The following is a 23,195-nucleotide window of genomic DNA, read 5'->3' on the forward strand; positions in this document are numbered from 1 at the left end:
CAGAGCCGCTCAGAACAAAACCACACTCAAGAAAGGCCAGCAGGTATTTTTTTTTCCCTGACAGCAGCACAAAACGTGAAACACCGGTCAAATCAGTCAAACTGGCAAACCAAAGCTTTATTTTTTTTTTTTTTTTTAAAGTCTTTGCTACAGTACCTAGGACTGCACCCCTATACATAATTAACAATCATTCCTGAAAGATCTGTATTTGGCACCAGTTTGTGTTTACCTCAAACACTTGTGGGGAGGATTAATTTCAAATCAAATTTGGTTTTTCAACAGAACGGGAGCTGCCATCATGAAGCCAATTAGCTGAGTTATTGGAGAAGCTTAAAAAACAAAACAAAACAAAACCAAAAGAAACAAAGTCCTTATCTTAACCAACACATTACAGAGAGCTCCAAAACAGAGGTCAAACATTAAAAGGCTGATATAGGCTCAAGTGGTTTATAAAACCTATAAAAAAAGACTACACCAGCACATATGCCCTTTCAGTCCACGCAGTTTAGAAATTAACACAGGGAGCAACTCACTAGCTGGAAATCTTGTCATGGGAGAACCACATATATACCAACAGGAGTACCCAAAATCAAATGTTAAAACGCTCCAATTCCCAATCCACATAAAAGGAGAGGTTCGTAGGAAGATTATCAATCCATGATATCCTAAATTGGTTGGGCAGTTCAAACTTCCCCCAGCAACCACTTTGTCACTCATACACACAGGCTCACATGTACACGGCTCAATCCCATTCAAATTCCTCATGGAATAAAAGGATCCCAGGCTCTATTGAGTCTTTCCCTATCATGCAAGAAGTAAGTCTGGCTGTGCTTTAATCACCATCATGTATTACTTCAGCCACAGAGTACCAGGCAGATTAAGTAGAAATGCACAGTTTTTAGCTCATCATCTCTGCACAAGTGTTGGAGAGGCTCAGTTCCTGGAGAGTTCCTGGTGGGCACACCCAGTCTCTCTTCATGCAGACTCGCTGGCCTCCACTGGTTTGATCATGTGGTCCGGTTTGTTGCCAGCAGCGTAGTGATCCCACATCTGGAGGTACAGCCGCTCCAGGTCCATCGTGTACTGCTTTGTGTTGAACAAAGGGCTGGATATTCTCTGTTTCCAGACTTTGCCACGGATTTTTTTCAGGCTACAGAAGAGAATTAAAGCAGTCACGAGAAGTCCCAAACACTACATAACACTGTTTACTTTTGAAATCTGCTATTTTCAGCTAACCCAGAACTGCCTGTACAGCTGTTTCAAACACACCTGCTCTGCCACCCCCAACAAATTCCTGTTTTATCCTCTCATCATTTCTGATGCAGACCACCACGACCACTTCAACTCAAAGAGCTGCAACATTAACTTGTTGCATTATCTGTAGCACAGTAATATTTTACTGCGTGATTTTAACTTGCAGTAACTGACAAACTGCTTAACCGTCAATTCAAAAAGAATAAAATGTGATCTATATTGCACTTTTTGCCATTTTGCAGATAAGCAATTTCTTCAGAATTTTTACTCAACTGGGAGTTCTGTGAAGTCACCATAAAAGCAGAAGCTAAACTAACTGCAACACAAGACACCTCCGGAAGAGGACTGTCCTGCTATTTTAAAAATAAAATATCTGCAGGATTAAAACTACGCGTGTCAGCACTGTGTCCAAATACAGTACTCTACATTCCTGATGTTCCCACATTACACAGTCCAAGTTTGCTTACTATTCCAGGTCAGTTCCCAGTTTCACAGCAATATCCTCATACTCCTGTCTACTTTTTGCAATGAGCTCAAGACAACCCAGGCAAGTGAGCTGTGAGGCAGCAACTCGTGAGGCAAGAGTCTCGCCTAAAGAAAGGAAAATAAAAGACAAATCAAAACCAACAAAAACTATCAGGAATGAGTTTATCAAGAAACTGATCACACACTATGAGTTACTTTCCTTCTGCCTCCACAAGGGGCAAAGCTTATTGGGTTTCCTGTTATTAAAACATTACTAATATTCCAACCCATGTGTTCAGTGTAGGCTCCCCACTGCATTACCTGGCATAGTGACCATTGGAGTCCCAGCCCAGAGCACATCCATGCCAGTTGTGTGTCCATTGCAAAGGGGAGTGTCCAGACAAACATCAGCCAACTGTCCTCTCCTCACGTGTTCTTCTTTGGGGGCAACAGGTGAAAAGATGATTCGGTTTTGGGCAAGACCCAAGTTTTGTGCGTACTGCTGAATATTGGGCTCTCCTACAGCTGGGAAACGTAGCAGCCACAGCACACTGTTGGGGACTCTTTTTAGGATCTGTAACAAAAAAAGCAAATACAGGAAGTTCAGAGAGGAACATTTACTTTTTTGAACAAGAAACTGCCACCTACTAAAATGAAGTGGAAGGCATAATCATTCAGTACTTTAACTTTGAGGTACAGAGCAGAAATTAAACAGATCATCATTACGAATGGGATCATTGGGATTGCATTTCTAATCCTACTGAAAGAGACAGCAACTCTGAGCAACAGTTCATAGAGCAGGACTTAAGAGAGTAACTCTTGAAATTTATGGTCTCATTTGTTCATAGGCTCATACTATGGAATATAAAAAAATTACCTCCAAGTCTCTCTCAGCAATACACTGTAAGCTAGAACCTGATACAGATGCTCTTCAATCAGACCTATCAATCTCCCAAATGCCAAGGCCAGTTATAATCAATCGTAGAGACTAAGGAAGTCCAAAATTACTTCACAATGAAGAACCAGCATATTTAAGCTGTCCAAGACATAAATTTTCACTGGCTAGATGCACAGGTATCATTTGAAATATATCTAAAAACCTCTATATTTTACTAACACTAAGCCCTGCAACACAAGCACTGTAACACCATTCAAATGGCTCAAGGTCAATGTTTTCCACTGAAAAGTTAAAACTTAACTTGAATGAAGTTTCTGCTAACCTGACCAGCTATGCCAGAAGTCTGACCTTAGATTTCCTACTGGGTACAGATACTCACATTAGCCCACATCTGCAAGGTGGAAGGATCAATCTTATACAGCTGATTGAAGTTACAGTACACAACAGCATCCTCTGGTAAGCCATACTGAGAACGGGTAGTAACAATTATAGTCCGTGGAACTTCTTCACCAGTTGCTGCTTTGTTGTTAATCTACAGGGGGGGAAAAAAAAAAAAGCTATTGAAGCACTGAAACTGCAGGAAGCAAGACTATGCCCTGTGGAATTGTCCTGAGACACATTTGTTAGCATAACAAATTACTGTAAGCATATCTTTGGGTTTATGAGACGAAACAAAATTGTCTACTTACCCACCGCAAGAATTTAACTGGTATGTGTACACGCTTGTGGATGCCACAATGTTGCAACCACCAAGGCAAAAAACACTGGGCATTTTCATGCCCTTCCTATATCTCCCCGAAATTCCAAGTAACTGGAATAATTGGAAAGAAGAATCATATAAAGAGGCATTACACATGGAATCCTATCCTCCTTAAGGTCACTTAATTTCCTTGAGACCAAAAATGAAATTCAAACTGAAAGACAGAATAAAAAGGTATTTTGAAAACAAAGGTGGGGTTCAGTTTGTTTGGACTTTTGTGGTTTATTTTTGGGTGGGTTTTTTGTGTGTGTTTTTCTTTTTTAAGATAAAAGAAAGACAGTAAGCACAGAACAGATAATCAATATATGCAGACTCATATGTAACTGGTAAGACTACAAGGAACCAGCTGACAAGGAAAATAATGAAAATGCTGAAAATTAGATTAGAAGAGTTAATGACAAACTTTAAAAAAAAAAAAGAAAAAACAGATCTTACAGCCTTCACAAAGAATAGGAATATGCTAATAAAAAGCATAGGATGAAATTGATACAATCAAGACACCATGCAAGAGTCTTGAGGATTAGTAAAATGGAAGCAAGAATGCTTTTAATAATGACATGCATGGATGGGATCAAAACCAGACAAACAGAGGGCAACACAGCTACTTAGAGCCTTTTCCTTTACATACATGCATATTTAAAATTTAAATCATTGGCATTGCAGCCAGCCACTGATGACACACTTGATGTGAATGACAATGACTCACTGTCACTGACTGTTAGAAGATGCACAGCTCAATAGAAGTTGGTAAACATGCTACTTATTCAGGACACTGAGACCTCAAAAAACACAGTGCTCAGTTCTTGTCGACCTATGCCCAAAAGCAGCTGATCTCAGCACAAAAAAGTGCTATACTAGTGTCATTGAAAGACAGAAATCCTGTTTTAGCAGTGCACAGACAGAGCTTAGCGTGTTTCATCTCGGTGGAGTGTTAAGACAAGAATTCTCTATTATTCTCAGATGACAACTTCAGAAAAAAATACTAATAGCCTAACTGACCAACCTAAGACAAACTATTACCAACTCAAAGGAAAGTCTCGGTTGTGAACAAAAGAACGCAAAAATAAACCAAGGTAAGAGATTATGAACAGAGCAGTGGTAATAAAAAGTATCAAAATGATGTAAAAGAGGTTCCTGAGGGAACTGAATAAAATTCACAACATAATGAGTTATGCCAATGTCAGAATATGGCATTTCTAAAAGGGTAGAACTGTGGAAGAAGAGTCAAACAACACCAGTAACTGTCACTAAAATCCCATTAATTGTTAAGCACTGAGAGGTGGTGATACAGTGCACGATTCTGAAAGATGTAAGGAGATGAATAAATGTTGTTGAAGTACAATAGAATAACTTTGCCTCTATTCTATTACTCAGATTTTTTTTTCTAATAGAAAAACACAACTGGCACTGAGTACCAGGTCACAAATCTCTGTAGGTTGCAGGCAATAGAGAAATCTTTCCTTCAAATTTTGAACAAGCGTCTTCTTTATGCAAAAATAATTAATTTCTTTGGACTTTAGATACCTCTAGATACAATTCCTCTATCTTTGGGAGGGAAGATCATCTTCTAGTACATCTGTGGCATATAATGAGCTTCCTTCAGTATGACAACTAAACGAATCAACACGACAGAAAATACATTTGCTTGGAGGTTTTCCTTCCTTGTTATGTTAAAACATACATATATAACATAAAACTCAAGAGAACAGTGTCCTGAAGTGCCTCACCTGAGTAGTAGCCAATCCATTACTGATGTTGAATCCATTGATAGTAATCTGAATTTGCCCACGATTAATCATCTCAATCACAGCCTCTGCAATGGTGTTCATAGGGATGACTGGCATGCTGAGGGCAGCATTGCCATCGGCATTGTCACAACTGTCAGGACACTTCATCTGAGATAAATCACACAGGTAGTATCAGAGGAAGTACCACCTTCAGTCCCCAGGACTGTACACAAGACAAGATTAGCTCTCACCTTAACAATCTTGACATCAGGGAGGCTGTCAAGGAATGCCTTCAAGTCAATGCCATTCAAAACAATCCTGTTATCATAAATATGACCATTGGACTTGAAATCAATGACTGCTTTTTTCTGTTAAAAAAAATGAATTCAGTAAGTTACAAGAGCCCTTATCAATACTATACTAAGTGCCATTTTATAAAGACAGCTATGGGAAAGACCTACTTTTCTTGCCCTATCTTCCAACGTACCTTCAGATGGGGGAACATGTTGGCATGGTCTCCAATAAAGAAAGTGTTTGGCATGTAAGCTAATTTCTCTGAATACTGCTCAGCCACCTCAACTGGGGAAGTTTCTTTATCTGTGATGATATAATCCATGAACAGTGCCCCACTGGTTCCAGGATACCCTAGCCACATTGCCTAAAAAACAAGAAAGCAAGGCTCCAGTTCCATGTGCATTGCAAAAATAAAGGAAGTCTAGAGTGACTCTAAAAATTAAGGTTTCTCCCATTCTATTTCCATAGGCATTTTAAAAAGTCCTTAGTCAAAAAAAACCCCAAAAGAACTCTGACAGTGATTCTGGCTTACTAACAGCCCTCTAACTTAGTTACCTGAATAGGTGCTGGTCTGAGGGCAAACAATTCATTTCGGGCTCCTTTGGTGTAGCCATTCATATTAATGAGAATGTGTATCCCATCCTGGTGGATGCGGTCTGCTGCTTTTCCATTACATGGTATCTGAGAATAAATAAATACACAAATACTAATTCTTCTTGTTTCCAGTATTTCTGGAAATAAATGTAATAAATGTGCTTAGTCATCAGTGTAACAATGAATAGATGCCAACTGCGTAATTTAAGTGAGACTTAAATCTTGTTATTCCTGGTTTTACAGAAGTGTGAGTCCTCACTGCAGCAGTAAACCTCAGCAGCAGTAAATCAAAAGCTAAAGGCTAGTAACTGAAGTTATACAAACCAGAATAACTCCACCACCACCATCCTCTAAGGCTAATTAGTAATCAAAGCTCATGCAGGGCAAAAGGCACATTCAAAACTGAGGAAGTACAGAAGACTAAACTGAAGACCAAGAATAAGCTAATTAACTACTCTGCAGGGTTTTGCCTTTTATGCAACTTAAATAATTAGAAGTCACAAGATAATCACCACATCCCAGGTAAGGCATAACAACAATACATCTTTATATTCCACAATTCTCAACACTAACATCAGCCTAATTCAATAAATTATTGCAAATAAAAATCTCAAACGACAGGCTCATCCCTTTCTTAATTTAGAATAATTTAGGTTTGCTAAAAGTTCAATGCATTAAAAAAGCTCACCTGAGATAAGTCAACGAAATGATTTGCTTCAGCCATCACTTTTACACGGAAGTTTGTCCCATCATCAGGACTCAGGGCATAACAGAATACCTGGAATATGAGGCACCAAAAATTGAGTATCTGTGACAACTTACCCATAAAATAACGGTGCTATATTGCAATTTAAAATTACATCTAGTTTCACACAAATCATATTAATTTAGGTGGCATTTACCAGTTGAGAAAGAAGTAAAAAAAGAGGCTCTGGGCCATTTTGTGATGCATTTGAACCAGGCCTAGTCCTGGCACTAGAGCATGGCACAGCATCCTGCACAGACATATATCCAATGTTCTCATCAGTGCAAGGCAGAGCAACTTTAAAGGACACATTAACATAAGAATTAAGATCTCTAAGAATGCCTTCTATAAGTCACCTTTGGCTTTGTAATTAGGGAGAATCATAACTATGAGTCAGGTTGAACAGACAAGTTAAGCCTCAGGGAAGCTTTTTAACAGTGACTAGTTCTCCCAATTAGGAAACTGCAAGTGTATCTGAAAACAACACTTCTTACTGGTAAAGGAGGATGACTTGGGCTGGAGAACTCTTCAACCCATAAAAAAAAACAAACCCAAGAAGCAAAAATTTTGCTCTTTACTAGTTTAATTGCCTGCACCAAGAAAAAAAGTGCCACTTACAGCCATATTTAAAACTTTAAGCATGCAATTTACATTTTTACCTCGAATTTGTCTGGGTTATGCATGCCTGGAATTGACTGCATTAGGTGTGAGGTTGGATGGTTTCCAAAATCAGAGCTGACATAGCCAATACGAAGTCGACCTTCACTGGCCTTCAAATCCTTGGGATGCTCATATGGTGGCTTGTGAAGAACATTAATCTGCCAAGAAAACATACACAAGGGTTTACAAACTCAGGAACTAAAATCTGAACACAGGGACAAAAACCCCCTAGGAGTTTGCAGAATTAACCTTATCCCACATTCAAGCAGACAGTCATGGACATCTGTTGTTCCAAACCTGCATTTTATGTATTCCACTGGAGCCAAGTGCAGTGCCCACACACTGTGTCACAAGATGTGATGTCTCTGCTCTCAGACAAATACAGACATCGCTACTGCATGGTGATGTTTTTGCTTTTCCAGGTTTCAGTACTCCACCCCTTATTCTTAAATATACTGATACCACACTGATGCCTGATGGGTTTTTTGTTCTTTTTCTTTATACTTTTATACCCTTTTTATATACTTTATACCCTTTCCCATTCCCTGTATCTCAGCCCTACATGTTTATAACCCTTGCACTCTGATATTAGCATACTTTAGGGCTCTCTGGGGAAGACAAAACATTCTTACTTATCTCAAAACTAGAGGCACCAACCTTGGGTGGAGCCTCCTCTCTGGAACATGCTTTTGTAAACTAAGTTGTAGCCTCATTTGGGGGGGAACAATTAGAATAGGGGCACAATTTCTTCATTTTTTAAGTTTCTTACTGGGGAATTTTAGAAAGATATGCTACTTTGGGAGGTCCATAAAACTGTACACTCGTTGTACCCAGGGGCTCCGTCAGCGTGGTTCCACCTTTGACGATGGTGCACCTGGGATCCTATTAAACCATGGTAATACCCTTTCTCCCTATACTGCGGTGTCTGCGTCTTATTTTTACCAGCATTTTAGGCATCACACCACAATCCTCATAAGTTCTCAAACCACAAGCCACTTGTGACCAGAAGGTGCTGTGAGCCACCACGGTATTTGTTCTGTTCTTTGCTCTCCACCTTCCCTAGGCATAAGCTTGCAACCACTGTCTCTGACAGGATTATCAGACTACTCAGACAAGTCACTTTGACAAAGTGTTATCTTCCACTATTTAACCAGACCCTCCCACCAGCTGGCAGCACATTTTCAGTTCTAACTGGCAACCTGCACAAGTAGTCTGTCTTAAAACTCACGAAGCACTAACAGCTATGAACACTACATCCTATCTCTACATGTCAGTGACTCAGAAAGCTCACAAATGCTAATACTGACTACATGGGTATTAGATTTTGAGTAGGAACAGGCAAAGCCACAAAGAACTTCAATCACAATTGGCCTGTATAAAACTTCCTACCTTGTCCAAACAGAGATTTCCATGCCTCTCAGCAATTGCCTTTCTAAAACTGTGAGAAAGGGGATACAGCATGCTATGGTGTGGGTGTACAGAAGGCAGTCTGTTTTTCTCCAGCTGATCAGCTACAATGCTAACCAGCTTCTTCATTCTTTCATCATAGTCTGTCCAGTCACAGACAATCTAAAAAAAAAAAAGTAAAAACATAAAGACTAGGACGACAGCTTCCTTTGACCTGTACCAGTTATTTCACAGGTTGAGATTAATGCTTCTTCCAAAAACGGAAGTGAGAACTTTCGTAATTACTGTAGACGACTGTATAATCTCATCTTCCAATTCAAGACTTAAATATAACTCTTAACATTTAAATTAGTAATCTGATGCTTTAAGTAAAAGAGGAATCATAAGAATTACAATCAAAGCCTCATCTTCCTCACCTGCAAACAGTGGGCCAAGTTGCAGTAGGCATCTGGGAAATCGGGTTTCAGTTTCAGAGCAGTACGGTAAGAGGCAATGGCTTCTGGTATATTCCCTGAATCCTGTAGACACACAGAAATGAGTCAGCAGGTAAAAATATCCTCGGGTAACTACTCACAGTGCCCCACCACACTCTTCTAAGAGTGAATCATTCGCATGTGGTACCTTGTGAATCGAGGCCAGGTTGCTGTGGGCATCAGCAAAAGCTGGGTTTATCTGAATGGCACGAGTGTAGCACTGCAGAGCTCCTTGAACATCCTGCATCTCCTTCAAAGTGTTTCCCATATTAGAATAAGCATCTGCAAATGTGGGGCTGATTCTGAAAAATAAAGATAATATGTCATGAACATAAAAAGCTTCTCCTCCAAGAAAGCTTCTCCTCCATGAGAAAACATACTCATACCCAGACTTTTCTATTTGGGGAGCGACTATGCAAATTAAAACACACGACTAAGTTATCTTTTGTACAAATCTAGGCACTTTCCCATTAGGAAAAGCTGGGACTCTTACAGAGAGGATCCATTTACCTAATAGCCTCTTTGTAATGCATCAGAGCTTCCTGTAACTTTCCCTGCTGTTGCAAAACACTTGCTAAGTTTGAATGTGCTGCAGCAAACTCTGGAAACACCTGGAAGAAAAAGAAGTTGACTTTGTCTCAAATGTCACAAACAGATCATGGCAAAAATACTTGTGCATTTATTACCGTGTTTTCTTACTTCTTTTTATAGAGCGAGAACAAACCTGTGTCCCATTACACATTCCCAATTTGAATCACCCACCTCCCCCTCACATTCAACTGTACCTCAAGAGCCTTCCGATAAAGACGGACAGCTTCCTCAATATTGCCTTGCTCCCGCTTGATGTTTGCCAGATTGTTGAGAGAATCTGCGTGGGTGGGACAAAGTCGAAGGGCTGTGTTGTAGCATTCTTCTGCTTCTACCACCTTCAAAAAAAGAGACACTGGTAATATAGTAATATTTATTGTAAAAGCACTGTTTATGAGAAGTCATTACACAATCACTTTTAAAAGCTTCAAGATGGAGAGCTCCTGAATTATTCTTCCTTTTAAGTTAAGTGAGGTTAACATCCATCTTAACAAAACTGGTGACAGCTGGTGTCTATTAAAAAAGCATTCACTGTAATTTTAAGAAGGGAAGAAGTGCTCCTTACACTGCCTTTCTCCTTCAAGGCATTGGCCAAGTTGCAGTAGGCATCAGGGAAGTGTGGCTGGAGCTCAATGGCCCTCCTGTAGGTGTCTATGGCCAGGTCTATCAGGCCCTGCTCGTAGTACACACAGGCAAGGTTGCCATGCACAACTGCGTGATTTGGGCTCAAACTCAAGGCTCGCAGATAAGCTGCCACAGCTCTGTAACAAGGAGAAAAAAAAAAGGAGGTTTAACACTCTTCATTACTAAGAAAAACACCTTTTTTTTTGCTTACTCCATTCTTTGCCAGTTTATTATTCAACTTTAACAAGATAAACAGTATCATAATATATCTTTATTCTCTCCATTAATCTACCACGATTTACTTAAGACTTCAATTGTCACTTGGTTCAAAAGTGAGATCTTAGATTATATGTTCCTATAGCCCTATATAAACAGCTAATGTATTCACATCCAGTTTCCAGAACTGTAACAATATAACAAGTAAGTAAATGTTTAAAAGGTGATGTAAAATCTGAAATTATGAAAAAACATGCCCTGGTCTGGTCCACTAATTCATGGTTAAATCAGACATCACTGAATCATTTAGACTGTGTGCAGTGCAGATTATTAACCTGTTTCCTGTAAGCTTTTATTAAATTTGAGGCCACGAACCACAGCTATTAGGAATTATAAACCAATTAAGAGATGCAGTATGGTACATGGCATATAAACAACACAGCCTGGATCTTTTCCCAGAAACAAAAGATTCATGTATTAGATTAGAGGTCTCAGAACAGGTTAGTTCAACAAGACAGCAACACTACTGCAACCCAAGGCAGTAACATGAGGCAGACATGTCACAAATACAGAATATTCAATCAGATGTTCAGCTGAATTACAGCATTTCAGTTTGTCTCACAGAGAAGGGCAATTTTAGAAGAAAAGCACTTGCAAATTATGTTCTGAATCACATAAAGAAAACAGAGAATTCAGGCACTCAGGCCTATTTCATGCATCTTATTTTAACCCTCCCCAGCCTTAACTTCAAGTCTATTTTCATCAGAAGCTCTCATTTTTAACAATGCTTTAAGTACAATAAAGCAAGATAAAAGAATACATTTCACTGGAATTGTTTATTTTTATTGAACTAGACTAGTAGCCTGGTTTGTCTTCACTTCAAAGCCATTTGCTTGCTCAGCTTACAACTGAAGTCTTTGCTACCCCTGTCCAAAGACACTTTACAGAAGGAATATAATCTGTATTTCAATACATCTGACAAGCCACCAAGAGTAACAGTATTGATCTGCTTACCTGTCAAATATCCTTGCCTCCTTCAGAACATTTCCCAGATTGATGTAAGCATCCAAAAAATTTGGGTCAAGTGTTACAGCCTGAAAATATTTTTGAAGTTTTGAGCAATGAACACAAAAACATTCTCTACAAAACAGAGTTGTTTGCTGCTTTTTAAAAATTTGATAAACATAATCTGTAAGCATCTAAGACTATCAATAAGCTAGTAAGGAAGGAAAACTTTTATAAATTGATCACAGAGGAGTTATTTATCTGTAGAAATAATACATTTCTACACAACCTTCAAATTTATTTCTTTCCTTACCTAGTCAGTTGCAACTACTGCAGAATAAATTGCTAAGCATTTATTTCACATTAGGCTGATCATACTTAACACTCCTGTCTACTGACGCTATGTTGCCTTTGACTTGTTTTTAAAGGTAGAAACCCTAAAAACATTATCTGTATCCCTCATCTACTGCAAAATAAGACAGCGTTTTGAAATGTTAACATTGCAGAAAAACAGACTGTTCACAAGAACAAGGAAAGAGCAAATACATGCATGCAGGGAAAATTCAGTAGCCATTTAACTAAAACATCCTTACTCCCTTCAAAACTAAAAAATGCAAAAAACCTCTTAAGTTACTGATGAACATACAGAAGCTGCAGTACAAAGCTACACGTGACTATTTCACAAGCCCCCCTCTTGCAGTCTCATGGGAACTTATTCATTCTGAATTAAAATACTTCACCTATCACGAACTAGACACAGATCCAAAAAAAAAAAAATCGTGAGCAGCTAGACTTTTTTTCATAGATTAAAAGCCATAAATTTCAGGAAGAAACTGCTGCTACATCTTAAATCCAGATTCAGGGCACTTTAGAAAGAGATGAGTACAAAATTAATTAAGATGCCAATTACATAGTAATTGAAAGGTATCAGGCAACTAGTTAATGACACCAATCTAGAGAAGTCTGAACACTGGTGAAAAATAACCCCGCAGAAGAGGAATTCATGTGTCACTTAAAATTGTTCTTCTCAGTTACTCAAAGGACAGTAATAACTGAAACAAAAATCACAATGAAAAATTATTTTAAGCACCAAGTTGACTTTTCCTCTCACACATGAAACATACAAAACACTATCATCAAATCAGATTTTTAAAAATCTATTCTGGAAAAGGACTGAAGAACATATTGGGCATGTGTTTGAAGTCCCAGGGTAGTTCTAAATGTATCTAATAGCATATAGGCAGTTTGAAACATCAGCAAGTTAAAAAACACAATTAACATGGGATGTTACCTAACAGGATCCTAAGTTGTCCACTATCAAAATATTTCTATCATCTGCAAACAGACTACTGCACATACACTGAAATCCAGCAGTGAAGCTGACTCCCTTAGGTAGTTACCTTTTCAAAGTGATGAATTGCAAGCCAAATTTCTCCTTGGGCATTGAAAACACAGCCAAGATTACTCCAAGCCACTGCAAAGTTTGGTTGAGTCTCAATTGCTTTTAAGTAACAGGCCTTGGAATAGTTAAAGAAGAGAGATACAAGGGAAGGGGAATATTTGTAAAAAGAAAAAAATGAGAAAAAATAATTGTTAGTATGCCTTCTCTAACCAGCCAAAAGTGACCCTGCAGTATAGGCTAGCTTGCGCCAAAACTAATGCGCTGCAAACTGTTGTTGATCCTGCGCCAGCGCAAACCAAAACCCAGGTGCAAGCCCACCATTTTTCAGTTATGCTGACAACAAATTAACATTCCTTCAGACACCAGATCGCCACAGAAATCATCTGAGAAATAATTCAAGTCGTCCACCAGAAACATCTGCCACCCTTAAGTGCATAAAAAAGAAAAAATTACCATGTAAAACCAACTTCACTCTGAAACAAAATTTTTAAACATTCTAAATTAGATAGTAATCACTTAAAAAAAAAATTCAAAAAAACTACTGAAAAAGATAAAGCCATTCCTCAGTTTTAAGTGTGCTTATCAAACTAGATGACACACCCAATCCGTATCTTGTTTTCTGGTTTCTTCAAATACATTCAACCTCTCCTGCAGCTTCAAAACCTCAAATGACAGGATTGCATGAAGGTTTAGGTCCCTGTAATGCAAGCGCAAGAAATCGCTGCGCATCCTACCCAGCACGGCGCCACGCTATCGCTGCGAACTGCTTGGCTCTAGTGATTGCCCCAAGGTGCAGTGAACGGCCAACCAGAATCATTAATCTACCAGACAGGCCCACACAAAACTCGCATGTTAAATTTGATGTCTGGACTCTGTAAATGCGTTACAACCCAATTTTATCCAAAAGGCTGCAGCCTGGAGCTCGGGCAGCGCCCGATCAGAGATTAATCATCGAGTCAACCGTTCACAGGGGCTTTAATCGCACGCAATGCGCGTTACCGCTGCGCAGCCTTTGCGCTACTGCAGGATCACAGCGCATCATCAGAAGAGCAGAACGCTGCAATCCAAACAAAGAAGAAAAAAGGAAAAAAATGAACAACCAGAAGAGTTAGAAGCTTTTACTATTAACTATCTCCAATTATTTCTTTAAAAAATATTTTAATTTACTTTTACTTTATTTCTTTGAAAGAATTTGTGGCTAATAGTATAAAATACTGTTACATTACTTGCTTGTAATTAAATATTTTAAGCTGTTTCTGAAGCCACAAGACAGAAGATTCAGGCATGGAGGCAAATGGTTTTGCTGTGGCAGTTACAAACCCGTTACCATATTTCTCATCATGTGACTTTTCGGTGCGTTCCTTGCTGGAAGAGGAGGAGGAGGTGTGTGTCTGCCCTAGATCCAGGCCTCGAGCTCCCTTCAGCGAGGCACCTTACGCATGGAATAGGAGGTTTCACCCACCTGAAACCTTCTAAATACAATATCAGTGGTGAAAAACCAAAAACAAGAGAGAAAATAAAACAAGATCATTAGTAAGAGTTCAACAAAGCAATTGCATTTTTTTGGATATGTCTTAACACATGGGAATGAGGATAATCTGTCTGAAACAAGGGAGACATGCAGAAGGGAGAGGGTTAATCGGGCAATTGCATACAGCAGGGACTTTTTTTTTTTTGGAAGAAAGGCTCTGAAATATCTACAAAGAAATTAAATTTTAGTTCAAACTGTAAGGAATCTGCTGGCTTGATCTTTCAAATGGACTGATAACCAAAGAAACACATTGCAATTTACTCAAGATGTTTTTCCTCGTTTATTAAGTTCTCACAAAACGGAATAACACTTTCAAACTAGGTGTCTCCAGAGCTCTGAAACAAAGAAGTCAGCAACCTAAGGCAGGCGCAGTGTCTTGGCCTATACCAGTCACACTAAAGCTGCAGTGAAGTGCAATTCATGTTAGCTGTCCGCTTGGTGGGCTGAGAACCAAGTGTCTCAAAGACTGTTCAACTCCGAATGCTGCTACACAATGTTTTCAACCTGGATCCGACCAAATCAATCAGGCTGCCCTAGGCTGGTACACGCATCCAAGTTGTTATGAGAAATCAAAACAACACTGAATTTTGAACCTGCAGTCCCCGTTACCCCACAAAGATCCCCACCCTCCCCAAATGGTGCTGCAGCCAAACAGACAGCTACGCTGTTCATACACTCCACTTCTGAGCATGCGCGTGGGGCTTGGAGTGACAGCCGTGGAGTCCAGAGTGGCTCTGATTTCTCCACACTCCTCACCCCTGCAGCGCGGACGCGTAAGGTGGCTTGTAACAAGGCAATTTCTTTCTGCAATCCGAATTTTAACGTGCCAAGAATTTTAAACTCATCTTGGTGTTCGAATTCTCAGTTTAGGAAACACAAGACTGCTAGAAGCCACCTTTCCACTACAGCAAGTTTTCTTTTGATCAGTTCATTTACCAAACAAACCAGCTTTGTCCTTCCGATTTCTTTATTTTGGGAGAGGGGAGAAGGAAGACATGAAGAAAAGATATTGGGGGATGGGGATGGGGGGGTGGTGTGTGTCGCATACTGCAGCTATTATTTACTAGCCTTTCTTCCACTATCAAGGGAAGGGAAAAGTTAAAAGAATAACAATCTTTAAAAGCCAATATTACAAGGTAACATTTGGATAAGTTTCTTCTCCACTTACAAGCCACAAAGGACTTTAGAAGAGCAGCATTTTCAATAGCACCTGCATCGTACAGGGATCTCGAGCTAACCACAGGCTCTCTGCTTGGCACGAGCAGGCAAGCCTCAGATCTGAAGGATTGTTACTTATTTCCAGATGAAAGCATGATGGAGCCCCTGCCCAATACTTCAGAATGGTATCAGATAGTCTAGTTCAGCAGCAAGGCTTGGTAACTTTCCATTTCTTGACTTAAACCAACTTTTTAAACATGGACATGCCATATCTTGCCCTGCAACTACTCTGGGGTGTTTCAGTGCCTTCAGTTTTCAGAAGTTTCTCGGACTGTCTGTAGATCAACGCAGATTTGAAGACTTGGTGCAAAGTTCAAGTTTTCAAAACACTGACGTTTACATGTATTCTACCCAACACCTACCTTGGCTTCTTCCAAGCGACCCAGGGCTTTGAGCAGGTTCCCCAGGTCACTACGAACACAGTACAAGTCCTGAAAAATCAAAATCAAACCATCAGCTTCAGGACTTCAGATGCCCCACAGGTCTTCACAGAGAACTTGCAAGGGAACAATCCAGTCCTCTAAAGCTTAGTTTAGACTCTTAATAAATACATGTCAAATGTAAATATTCTTTCTTAATGTAGCATTACAGACAAAAGATAATCTGACCAAATTTAATACTGTAAAAGTACAACTGTAAAGGATTAAAAAGAAGTAATATTTCATACAATTCCTACTATGCAGAAATAGGAAAGAAAACTGAAAAGAAATGCCCACCCAGCAGTTTAAGTCATTTTGCCATATTTAAGTATTTGAAGCCCCCTTTCTTTTTTTCAAACCACAACTCCAAACCTGTACTCTTAAGATACACAATTGCTATTATGGCTTTTAAATAGATGTATAAAGTCATTTTGCTGCCTGTATCCCTAAAGAAGTTTTTCTCCCTGTTTTGCCCACTAATTCAACCATTTCCAACAGTTTTACCACATGTCTGTGTTCTTTCATTTGTCTGAAACAAAAGCACAGTCTGCAACTGCATTATCTAGCAGTAAAGACCACAGAGAATGGAGACATTTTGTCAACACTAATGAAAGGATTTACTAACCTAAACAAAACTCAACTCCTGTAAAAAAAACCCACCATCTTACATTATTCTAACCAATGCATCCACTAGTCACACCACTTGGCATTAAGTTAGACAAGCTCACACTGGCTGAAGAACACAGAGAAATTAGATTCTGAGCTCTTGGACTGGGTTTGCATTCGCTTATATTAAAGCAAAATGATTTATGCCCACAGGACCGATGCTGCACTTTAAATACTTTTTATCAAAACGTTTAACCAAAGAGCAAGCAGATATCTTCACCATACTGAACCGTACTATACAAATTTAATGAGTATAAAGCAAAATAAACAGAGAACAGCAGCCTGATACAGGGTTTACTAAAAATGTCAATTTGAAACAGTTACAACCAAAAACCAAAACACCAGATCAATCAATCTTACAGGAGTCACTTGTAGACAGTCAGTTTCAGCCTATAAAACCTAAACTGATGCTTCTGTAAACCAGTCTACAATGGGAATGTAACCCAGTCTACAGCAGAAATCTATCCAAGGCAATGCTTAGCACCATGAAATTTCTGACTTCATGATAAAGTAATAGCTAGTGATTTTTCAAGATTTCACATTCACGTCTAAGCACTGATTCTCTCACTCTAATATTACCTTAAAGCACACAAAGCTAAATATGAGGCCATTCACTGAAACCTCTGACTTCAGAAAAAAACCCAAAATCTTGGTTTTCCTTTTATGTAAGTAGGTAAGTATGTTATATATACCGAGAAGTAAACAACCAGCAGCCCTTACTGTAATACACAACCTTTTATGCAGAAGCCTTTCAAAGATCCTTAAAAACAGTATTAACTACTTCATGAAGTTTACAGTGTACAGGTTGGAAGGGTTATCTTTTGTTCATTCTTTGAAAGCTGCTACTTTTGTGTCCTGGGGCAGTAATACAGAATAGACTTCTATAAAATAAAGCATTACTTACAGGGTTGTACTGAAGGGCAGACACATATGCCTGTACTGCTCCTTCCATATCACCTGCAGCTACGAGTGCAGCAGCCAAATTAATATATCCATCAATGAAATCTGGTTTGAGGCGCAGTGCATGTCTGTAATGTTCAATTGCTTCCTGCAGCTGTCCACGCTCCTTGTACACATTGCCTAGATTTGAATAGGCTTCGGCCAACAGTGGATTCTGTTTGATTGCCAAAGTGCTGAAGTGAGCAGACCTGGAGAAAACAGACCAGTTAGCAAATAAGAGAACACAACCCAAACCCAAACAAAATAACCCAAACAAACTCACCCTTGACATAGAGTGTTTGTCTGTTTATCTAGTTACTCTAATGCACATTCATACCCAGGAGAGCCAAACACACAGCCAACAAATCTGGACTTACAGAGCTGTCTTGTACATTTATGCTCCCAGCTTAACTCTGATCTCCCTGGTTCCCATTTTAGATTCTACTGAACAAAGACAGCTCTCATTTACAGCCAGAAGGGCTGAAGTTGCCTCACCACACCTGAGCTCAACACACTTGGAGAGAACACTGCAGGAATCCTGTGACGTCCCTTCCAACATCTGTATGCTTTAAACAAAGTTCCACTTGATATTCTTTTCAAGAAGCAGGACATGGCTTACACATCAAATTCTGTTGTACCCTCACCCATTTTATTTTCCCATATCTGAACAACTACAACTTCAATCAGAAGACTACATAAAACAAATCTTAGTCAAAAGTTCTTACTTCCTTCACTAGCAAACATGAATTTACAGCTAGAATAAGTAAGTTCAAAATCCTGGAGGCACAGAAAGCAAGATCAGGAACCAGCAAGCAGAAAGAATATAGAAACATCTTTCAGATCCCAAAACCCCTTCACTAAACATGTTGCTGTGCAGCAAACAATCAGTCTTGCAACTTCAAACCCAACAACCAAACCCACAAACCCTGATATTGCAGGTGGAATGAACATTACACATGTAAATCCTGCCAGTACATACCAATGTGGCTGATGCTCCAACGTTAGTATGTACAATATTAAAATAACACAAGAACAAATGGCAAAGCCTGCTGTTTGCTATAAAGCTGATGAGTCCAATTTGTATTTCTCGTACCCCAGCAAAATTCCAGAGGGAAGAAGCCTACCTGTCCAGTCGGCGACACTGGAAGTGAATGGATGACAGTAATAAAAGCACACCAGTGTTATCAGGCTCCTGTCTCCAGAGCTGCATGCAGTGTCTCTCTGCTGCTTCAAAGTCTCCTGCCTGATACTCACGATGAGCCAACTCCGCTAACCCTTGGAAGGAAAGCATACGTTTCGTTGGTTCTGGAGAATCACCAAGACATTTAAAGGGGGAAAACAAAAAGTTAGATGATGGGAACAAAACAAAAACAAAACAAAACAATGAAAAAAATGTACACAACTAATGGATGAAAATGTTTGAAATGATATGAAACACTACAGCAGGTGACAGTTGGGACATTAAGATCTTATCTGTACCAGTCCATGACTACATCAGCTAGTAATAGCAAAAATGCAGACTGTAACGACTGCGAATATTTGTAAGTCAATCATTTTCCATTATTCTGAAAGAGGCTTCTGTCATGATATGGTACTGTGGTTCCTAACAGCAGAAGTGCTGCTAACAGAACAATGACTCTCCTCACTCTCCCCCACAACTGAAAATCCTATGCTTTGCTATGTTAAAAAAAGTTCTGACAATTTAATATGGAAATGAAGGACAGAAGACAAAGACTTTAAAGGACTTGAGCAAAAGAAAGTTTTGCCGTGCAAGTAGTGAAAGACCTTAAAAATATGGCAAAAAAAGCACAATGGGTAACATTCCTTGAATCCTGCATACTCCTACATCATCTCTGAGAAGTCAAAATCCCCTCACAGGAAAAAAATGGTAGTGGAACAATATCGAATGAGAGACAAACACACACTTCAATGATTATGCAACTGGCCTACAGGAGGAACCATTAAACAGACAGGGTACAGGAAAGGAGTTTCTGCTCCTGGAGGCTTAACTGGAACAGGAGTGACAAAATGGTTTTAGTACTTAATACCCAATTGTGGAGAACAAAATCCTTAAATAAAACACCACCTGTTTTAGACAAAACAACCGGAAATTAGAAAAGTAAGTAAAATTTCTTACAAAGTAATAAACAAGTGCAGCTTGGAAAAAAACCACAACCACTCATCCTACAAAGTAGTGCTGGCCTTCAAATTCTCTGCCCCTATACAAACAGCTCTTAAGGGTTTGATTACAGCAAGTATCTCTCATTTTCCCTTCTGTACTCAGCAGTCCCTTAATTCCATTCATTAAACACTTCCCACCTCATCCTATAGTGTTTTAAAATTTTAAATTTAAATGAAACAGATAAACCTTTCTTAATACAAGAAAGCACCTCAATAGCAGAGCATGTATTTTTGCAGGGAAGAAGTACAAAACTCCTGAGACTCTTACACTTTTGTGAGAACTTTAAAGATGGCAAAAATAATCATAAAGACATCAGGTACAGATTTACTACCCAGTGTTTTACAAAATTGGGATTGAGGCAAATTATTTAAATTACTTTCCAATTTGGGTTTTTAGCACCAGCAGGTTTTAATATAAGACTGCAAGTGCTCTAGAAGTACAGTAGTTTTTCCGAACAGTATATTGTGTCTGTCAGTGCTATAAACTCTTTAACAGTAAATTGGAACTACCAAAGCTACTCATTTTTAGGTAACTGACAAATTAGTAACCAAGTATCCTCATCCAGATTAGACTGCTGTTTTTTCAAACCTTGACTAAGGGCAGAGTGGACTTCAGGATCTGGTTAAACCTACTGGCAAAGATAAAAAGGTACAACCTTTATTTAACATGAGAATGTTGAACTGTGGTTGAAAACCACACCATTTATAAATGGTGCTGACAGTAATACTGATACTGGAGCACCAACAGACTGTTCCTCACTTGGTCCTGCTGCTGCTAACAAGTTCTGCCCCACTGGCAGCATATTTTCAAGTTCTGCTGATGGCACAAACACAGAGAAACAAGATAGAGGAAGAACATGTCTCATGAACTGAATTTCCTCTCCCAATGCGTTTTAATGGTTTTAGTAAATTTCAAAGCTAAAAAACCCAAAAAGCTCCCCAAATCAAAACAATCCAGAAGTTTACACTTCAATACTTGTGACTGCTGGGAAAGAAGCTTTCAATGATAATCTAAATGCTATGTTTTGCCTACTTTGCAAGAAGTCAAACTGAAGTTGCACCTCCCAGAACAAGACACCAGGCATGCAGATCTAACACCTGGGAATGAGGACTGCTAACAAAACCAGCAAGGGAAGAAACACTGCCATTTTCTTTCATCGATCAAGTGTCTTTGTCAACACAATCCACCCTTGCCCCCAGAGATAAGGCAAACTCAGTGTAAAACTGCCAGTCATCTACCTCCAAGCAAGAATTTTATAAACTATTCTGAAGTTCACTGAAAAGCAGGAAGTGGACAGCCACATCACAAAGTTCAGAATGAGCTAAACTTTTAATACAAAGTTGACTGGAAGTTATGCAATGCAAAATATCCATAACACAGCCCATGGATGGATGCTCACCGAATCAATTTGTAAAGAAAATAATTGCACTGAAGAATCACAGCCAGGAAAATCCTTTATCAAGTCTTGCATAAATGAATTTCTGTACCTAGGCTAACTTGTGCTGCATACTTTGACTATGACCTTGGAAAAGTCTAGTACATGCTGTGACAATGACCTTCCCTGAGGCTTCTAGACAATACAAGCAAAACAAAAAGCTGCACAGAACCATCAAAAACGCGCCCAAGGCCATTTCCCTCCCCACCCCCCCAAATACCACCCTAAACACTTGCAATACACTCATGCTCAACCTTGCATTCAGATGCAATCTGGGTCCACACAGCAGCAGTGGTTACCCCCAGCTGAGAGGTGCTGGATGAGCACAGACTCTCTCCCAGCGCACACGTGCTCGTTTTACCCCCGGGGATCCAGGCTACAGGAGGATGCTGCAGCCTCGCTGACCAGACACACAGTTCTAGCTGAGAAGGTACGAAATACCGTACTGCAGCACCTTCCTGTATCACTACCGTTTCTCTTTAGATCCCTATCTCTGCACTACTATCAAGTCTCTTTCTCCAAAAATTCTCCTTTTCCTTCTACTTTTCCCCAGACATCGTTTCACCTCTTCCTGCCCCTCTGGTTACAGAAACCGCAAAAATCTGGGGGATAAAGCTGTGTTATCCTTTCAGTAAGCATAACACTTATTTTTCTTGTTCTACAGAGAAAGTCAAGATTTCTCCTCTTCTCCATTCCTCAAGTTCTGGATCTAGAAACTAAATTTAGGGCAGGATCTTTCCTTGATACAACACGCTGTCTTACTGTTCAGAAAAGCACTTTAGTGCAAGAATCATTGAATGGTTTGGGTTGAAATGGACCTTAAAGATCCAATCGTTCCAATTCCACCGCCATGGGCAGGGACACCTTCCATTCGACCAGGCTGCTGGAAAAAAGTCCTGCTTGAGTGCAGCGTGCGATTCTGGGCAAACCAACACACATTTTGGGTCAGGCTTTTACCCTACTTCGCCCTCTAACGCAGTCACCTGATAGTCTGATAAATATAGCAGCGAGCCCGCCGCGCTCGCAGCTCCCGGGCTGCCCACGGGCAGCGCCCAGCGGAGCGCACCAGGGCCGCGCCGGGCCCGGGCCGCGCACACCGCACAAAGCGCTGCGGGCACCCTGCCCCGCCGCTTCTGGAAAGTTCCGCGGGGCGCGGGCCCAGCCAGCGGGGAGCGGCCCTGGGGGCGAGGGCACGGCCCGGCCCCCGCTGTCCCCAGCCAGCCCGTCCCCGGGGGCGCCGCAGCGCACGGTACCTGTGCTGTCCGCCACGTTCCCCACGGAGGTCGCCATCGGGACAGGGGCCGGGGAGGCTGTGGCGGCGACGGCAGAAGGTGCGGTCGGGCCGGACCGGGCCGAGCTGCCCGCAGTCGCGGCGCGCAGAGGCGGCGCTCCCGAAATGGCGGCGGCGGCGGTACCGAATGGCCGCGGCCGGAACTATCTCCGCGGGAAATAGTCCGGGCGGCGCCGGGCGGTGCTGCCCCACGGCGGGCGGAGGGACCTGGCGGAAAATGCACACTGCACGCGCCAAGGTTATCCTTCCGCGCGCAGCGCTGCGCTAAAGCCGGCAGGACTGCGCATGCGCCGCCAGCTCCCGGTACTCCCGCACGTGGCTCCGCGGAACCGGCGCGCATCGATCGGGACAGCGGAGCGCGGCCAGCGGGGCGGCAGGGCTCACCGGGACAGGCAGAGCCCA

The 23,195-nt window shown here is 40.6% G+C and overlaps 1 protein-coding gene across 3 annotated transcripts; it reads right to left on the bottom strand.

Moving 5' to 3' along the window:
- Positions 1–92: 92 nt before the first annotated feature.
- On the bottom strand, positions 93–22,935 carry OGT (O-linked N-acetylglucosamine (GlcNAc) transferase). 3 transcript variants are annotated; one of them, XM_085060178.1, is made up of 22 exons: positions 22,756–22,931; positions 19,010–19,160; positions 17,851–18,094; positions 16,224–16,292; positions 13,111–13,227; positions 11,720–11,799; positions 10,431–10,626; positions 10,063–10,203; positions 9,788–9,888; positions 9,426–9,579; positions 9,221–9,322; positions 8,787–8,966; positions 7,397–7,555; positions 6,681–6,770; positions 5,954–6,079; positions 5,592–5,762; positions 5,356–5,472; positions 5,105–5,272; positions 2,997–3,149; positions 2,041–2,293; positions 1,722–1,845; positions 93–1,150 (listed from the first exon to the last, which is right to left on the bottom strand). In XM_085060178.1, the coding sequence occupies exons 1-22, from the start codon at positions 22,790–22,792 to the stop codon at positions 976–978; spliced, it is 3,108 nt and encodes a 1,035-aa protein (XP_084916304.1). In that variant the 5' UTR covers positions 22,793–22,931; the 3' UTR covers positions 93–975. The 3 variants fall into 3 exon arrangements, 2 of the variants coding, with proteins under 2 accessions (XP_084916304.1, XP_084916303.1); XM_085060177.1 differs by having other exon boundaries at positions 19,010–19,190; XR_014852187.1 differs by lacking the exons at positions 93–1,150; positions 1,722–1,845 and adding an exon at positions 3,307–3,428 and having other exon boundaries at positions 2,164–2,293; positions 19,010–19,190; positions 22,756–22,935.
- Between the last annotated feature and the right edge of the window lie 260 nt (positions 22,936–23,195).

This window comes from Lichenostomus cassidix, chromosome 4A (assembly GCF_008360975.1).
Source record: "Lichenostomus cassidix isolate B80296 chromosome 4A, HeHo_3.0, whole genome shotgun sequence".
NCBI lineage: Eukaryota > Metazoa > Chordata > Aves > Passeriformes > Meliphagidae > Lichenostomus > Lichenostomus cassidix.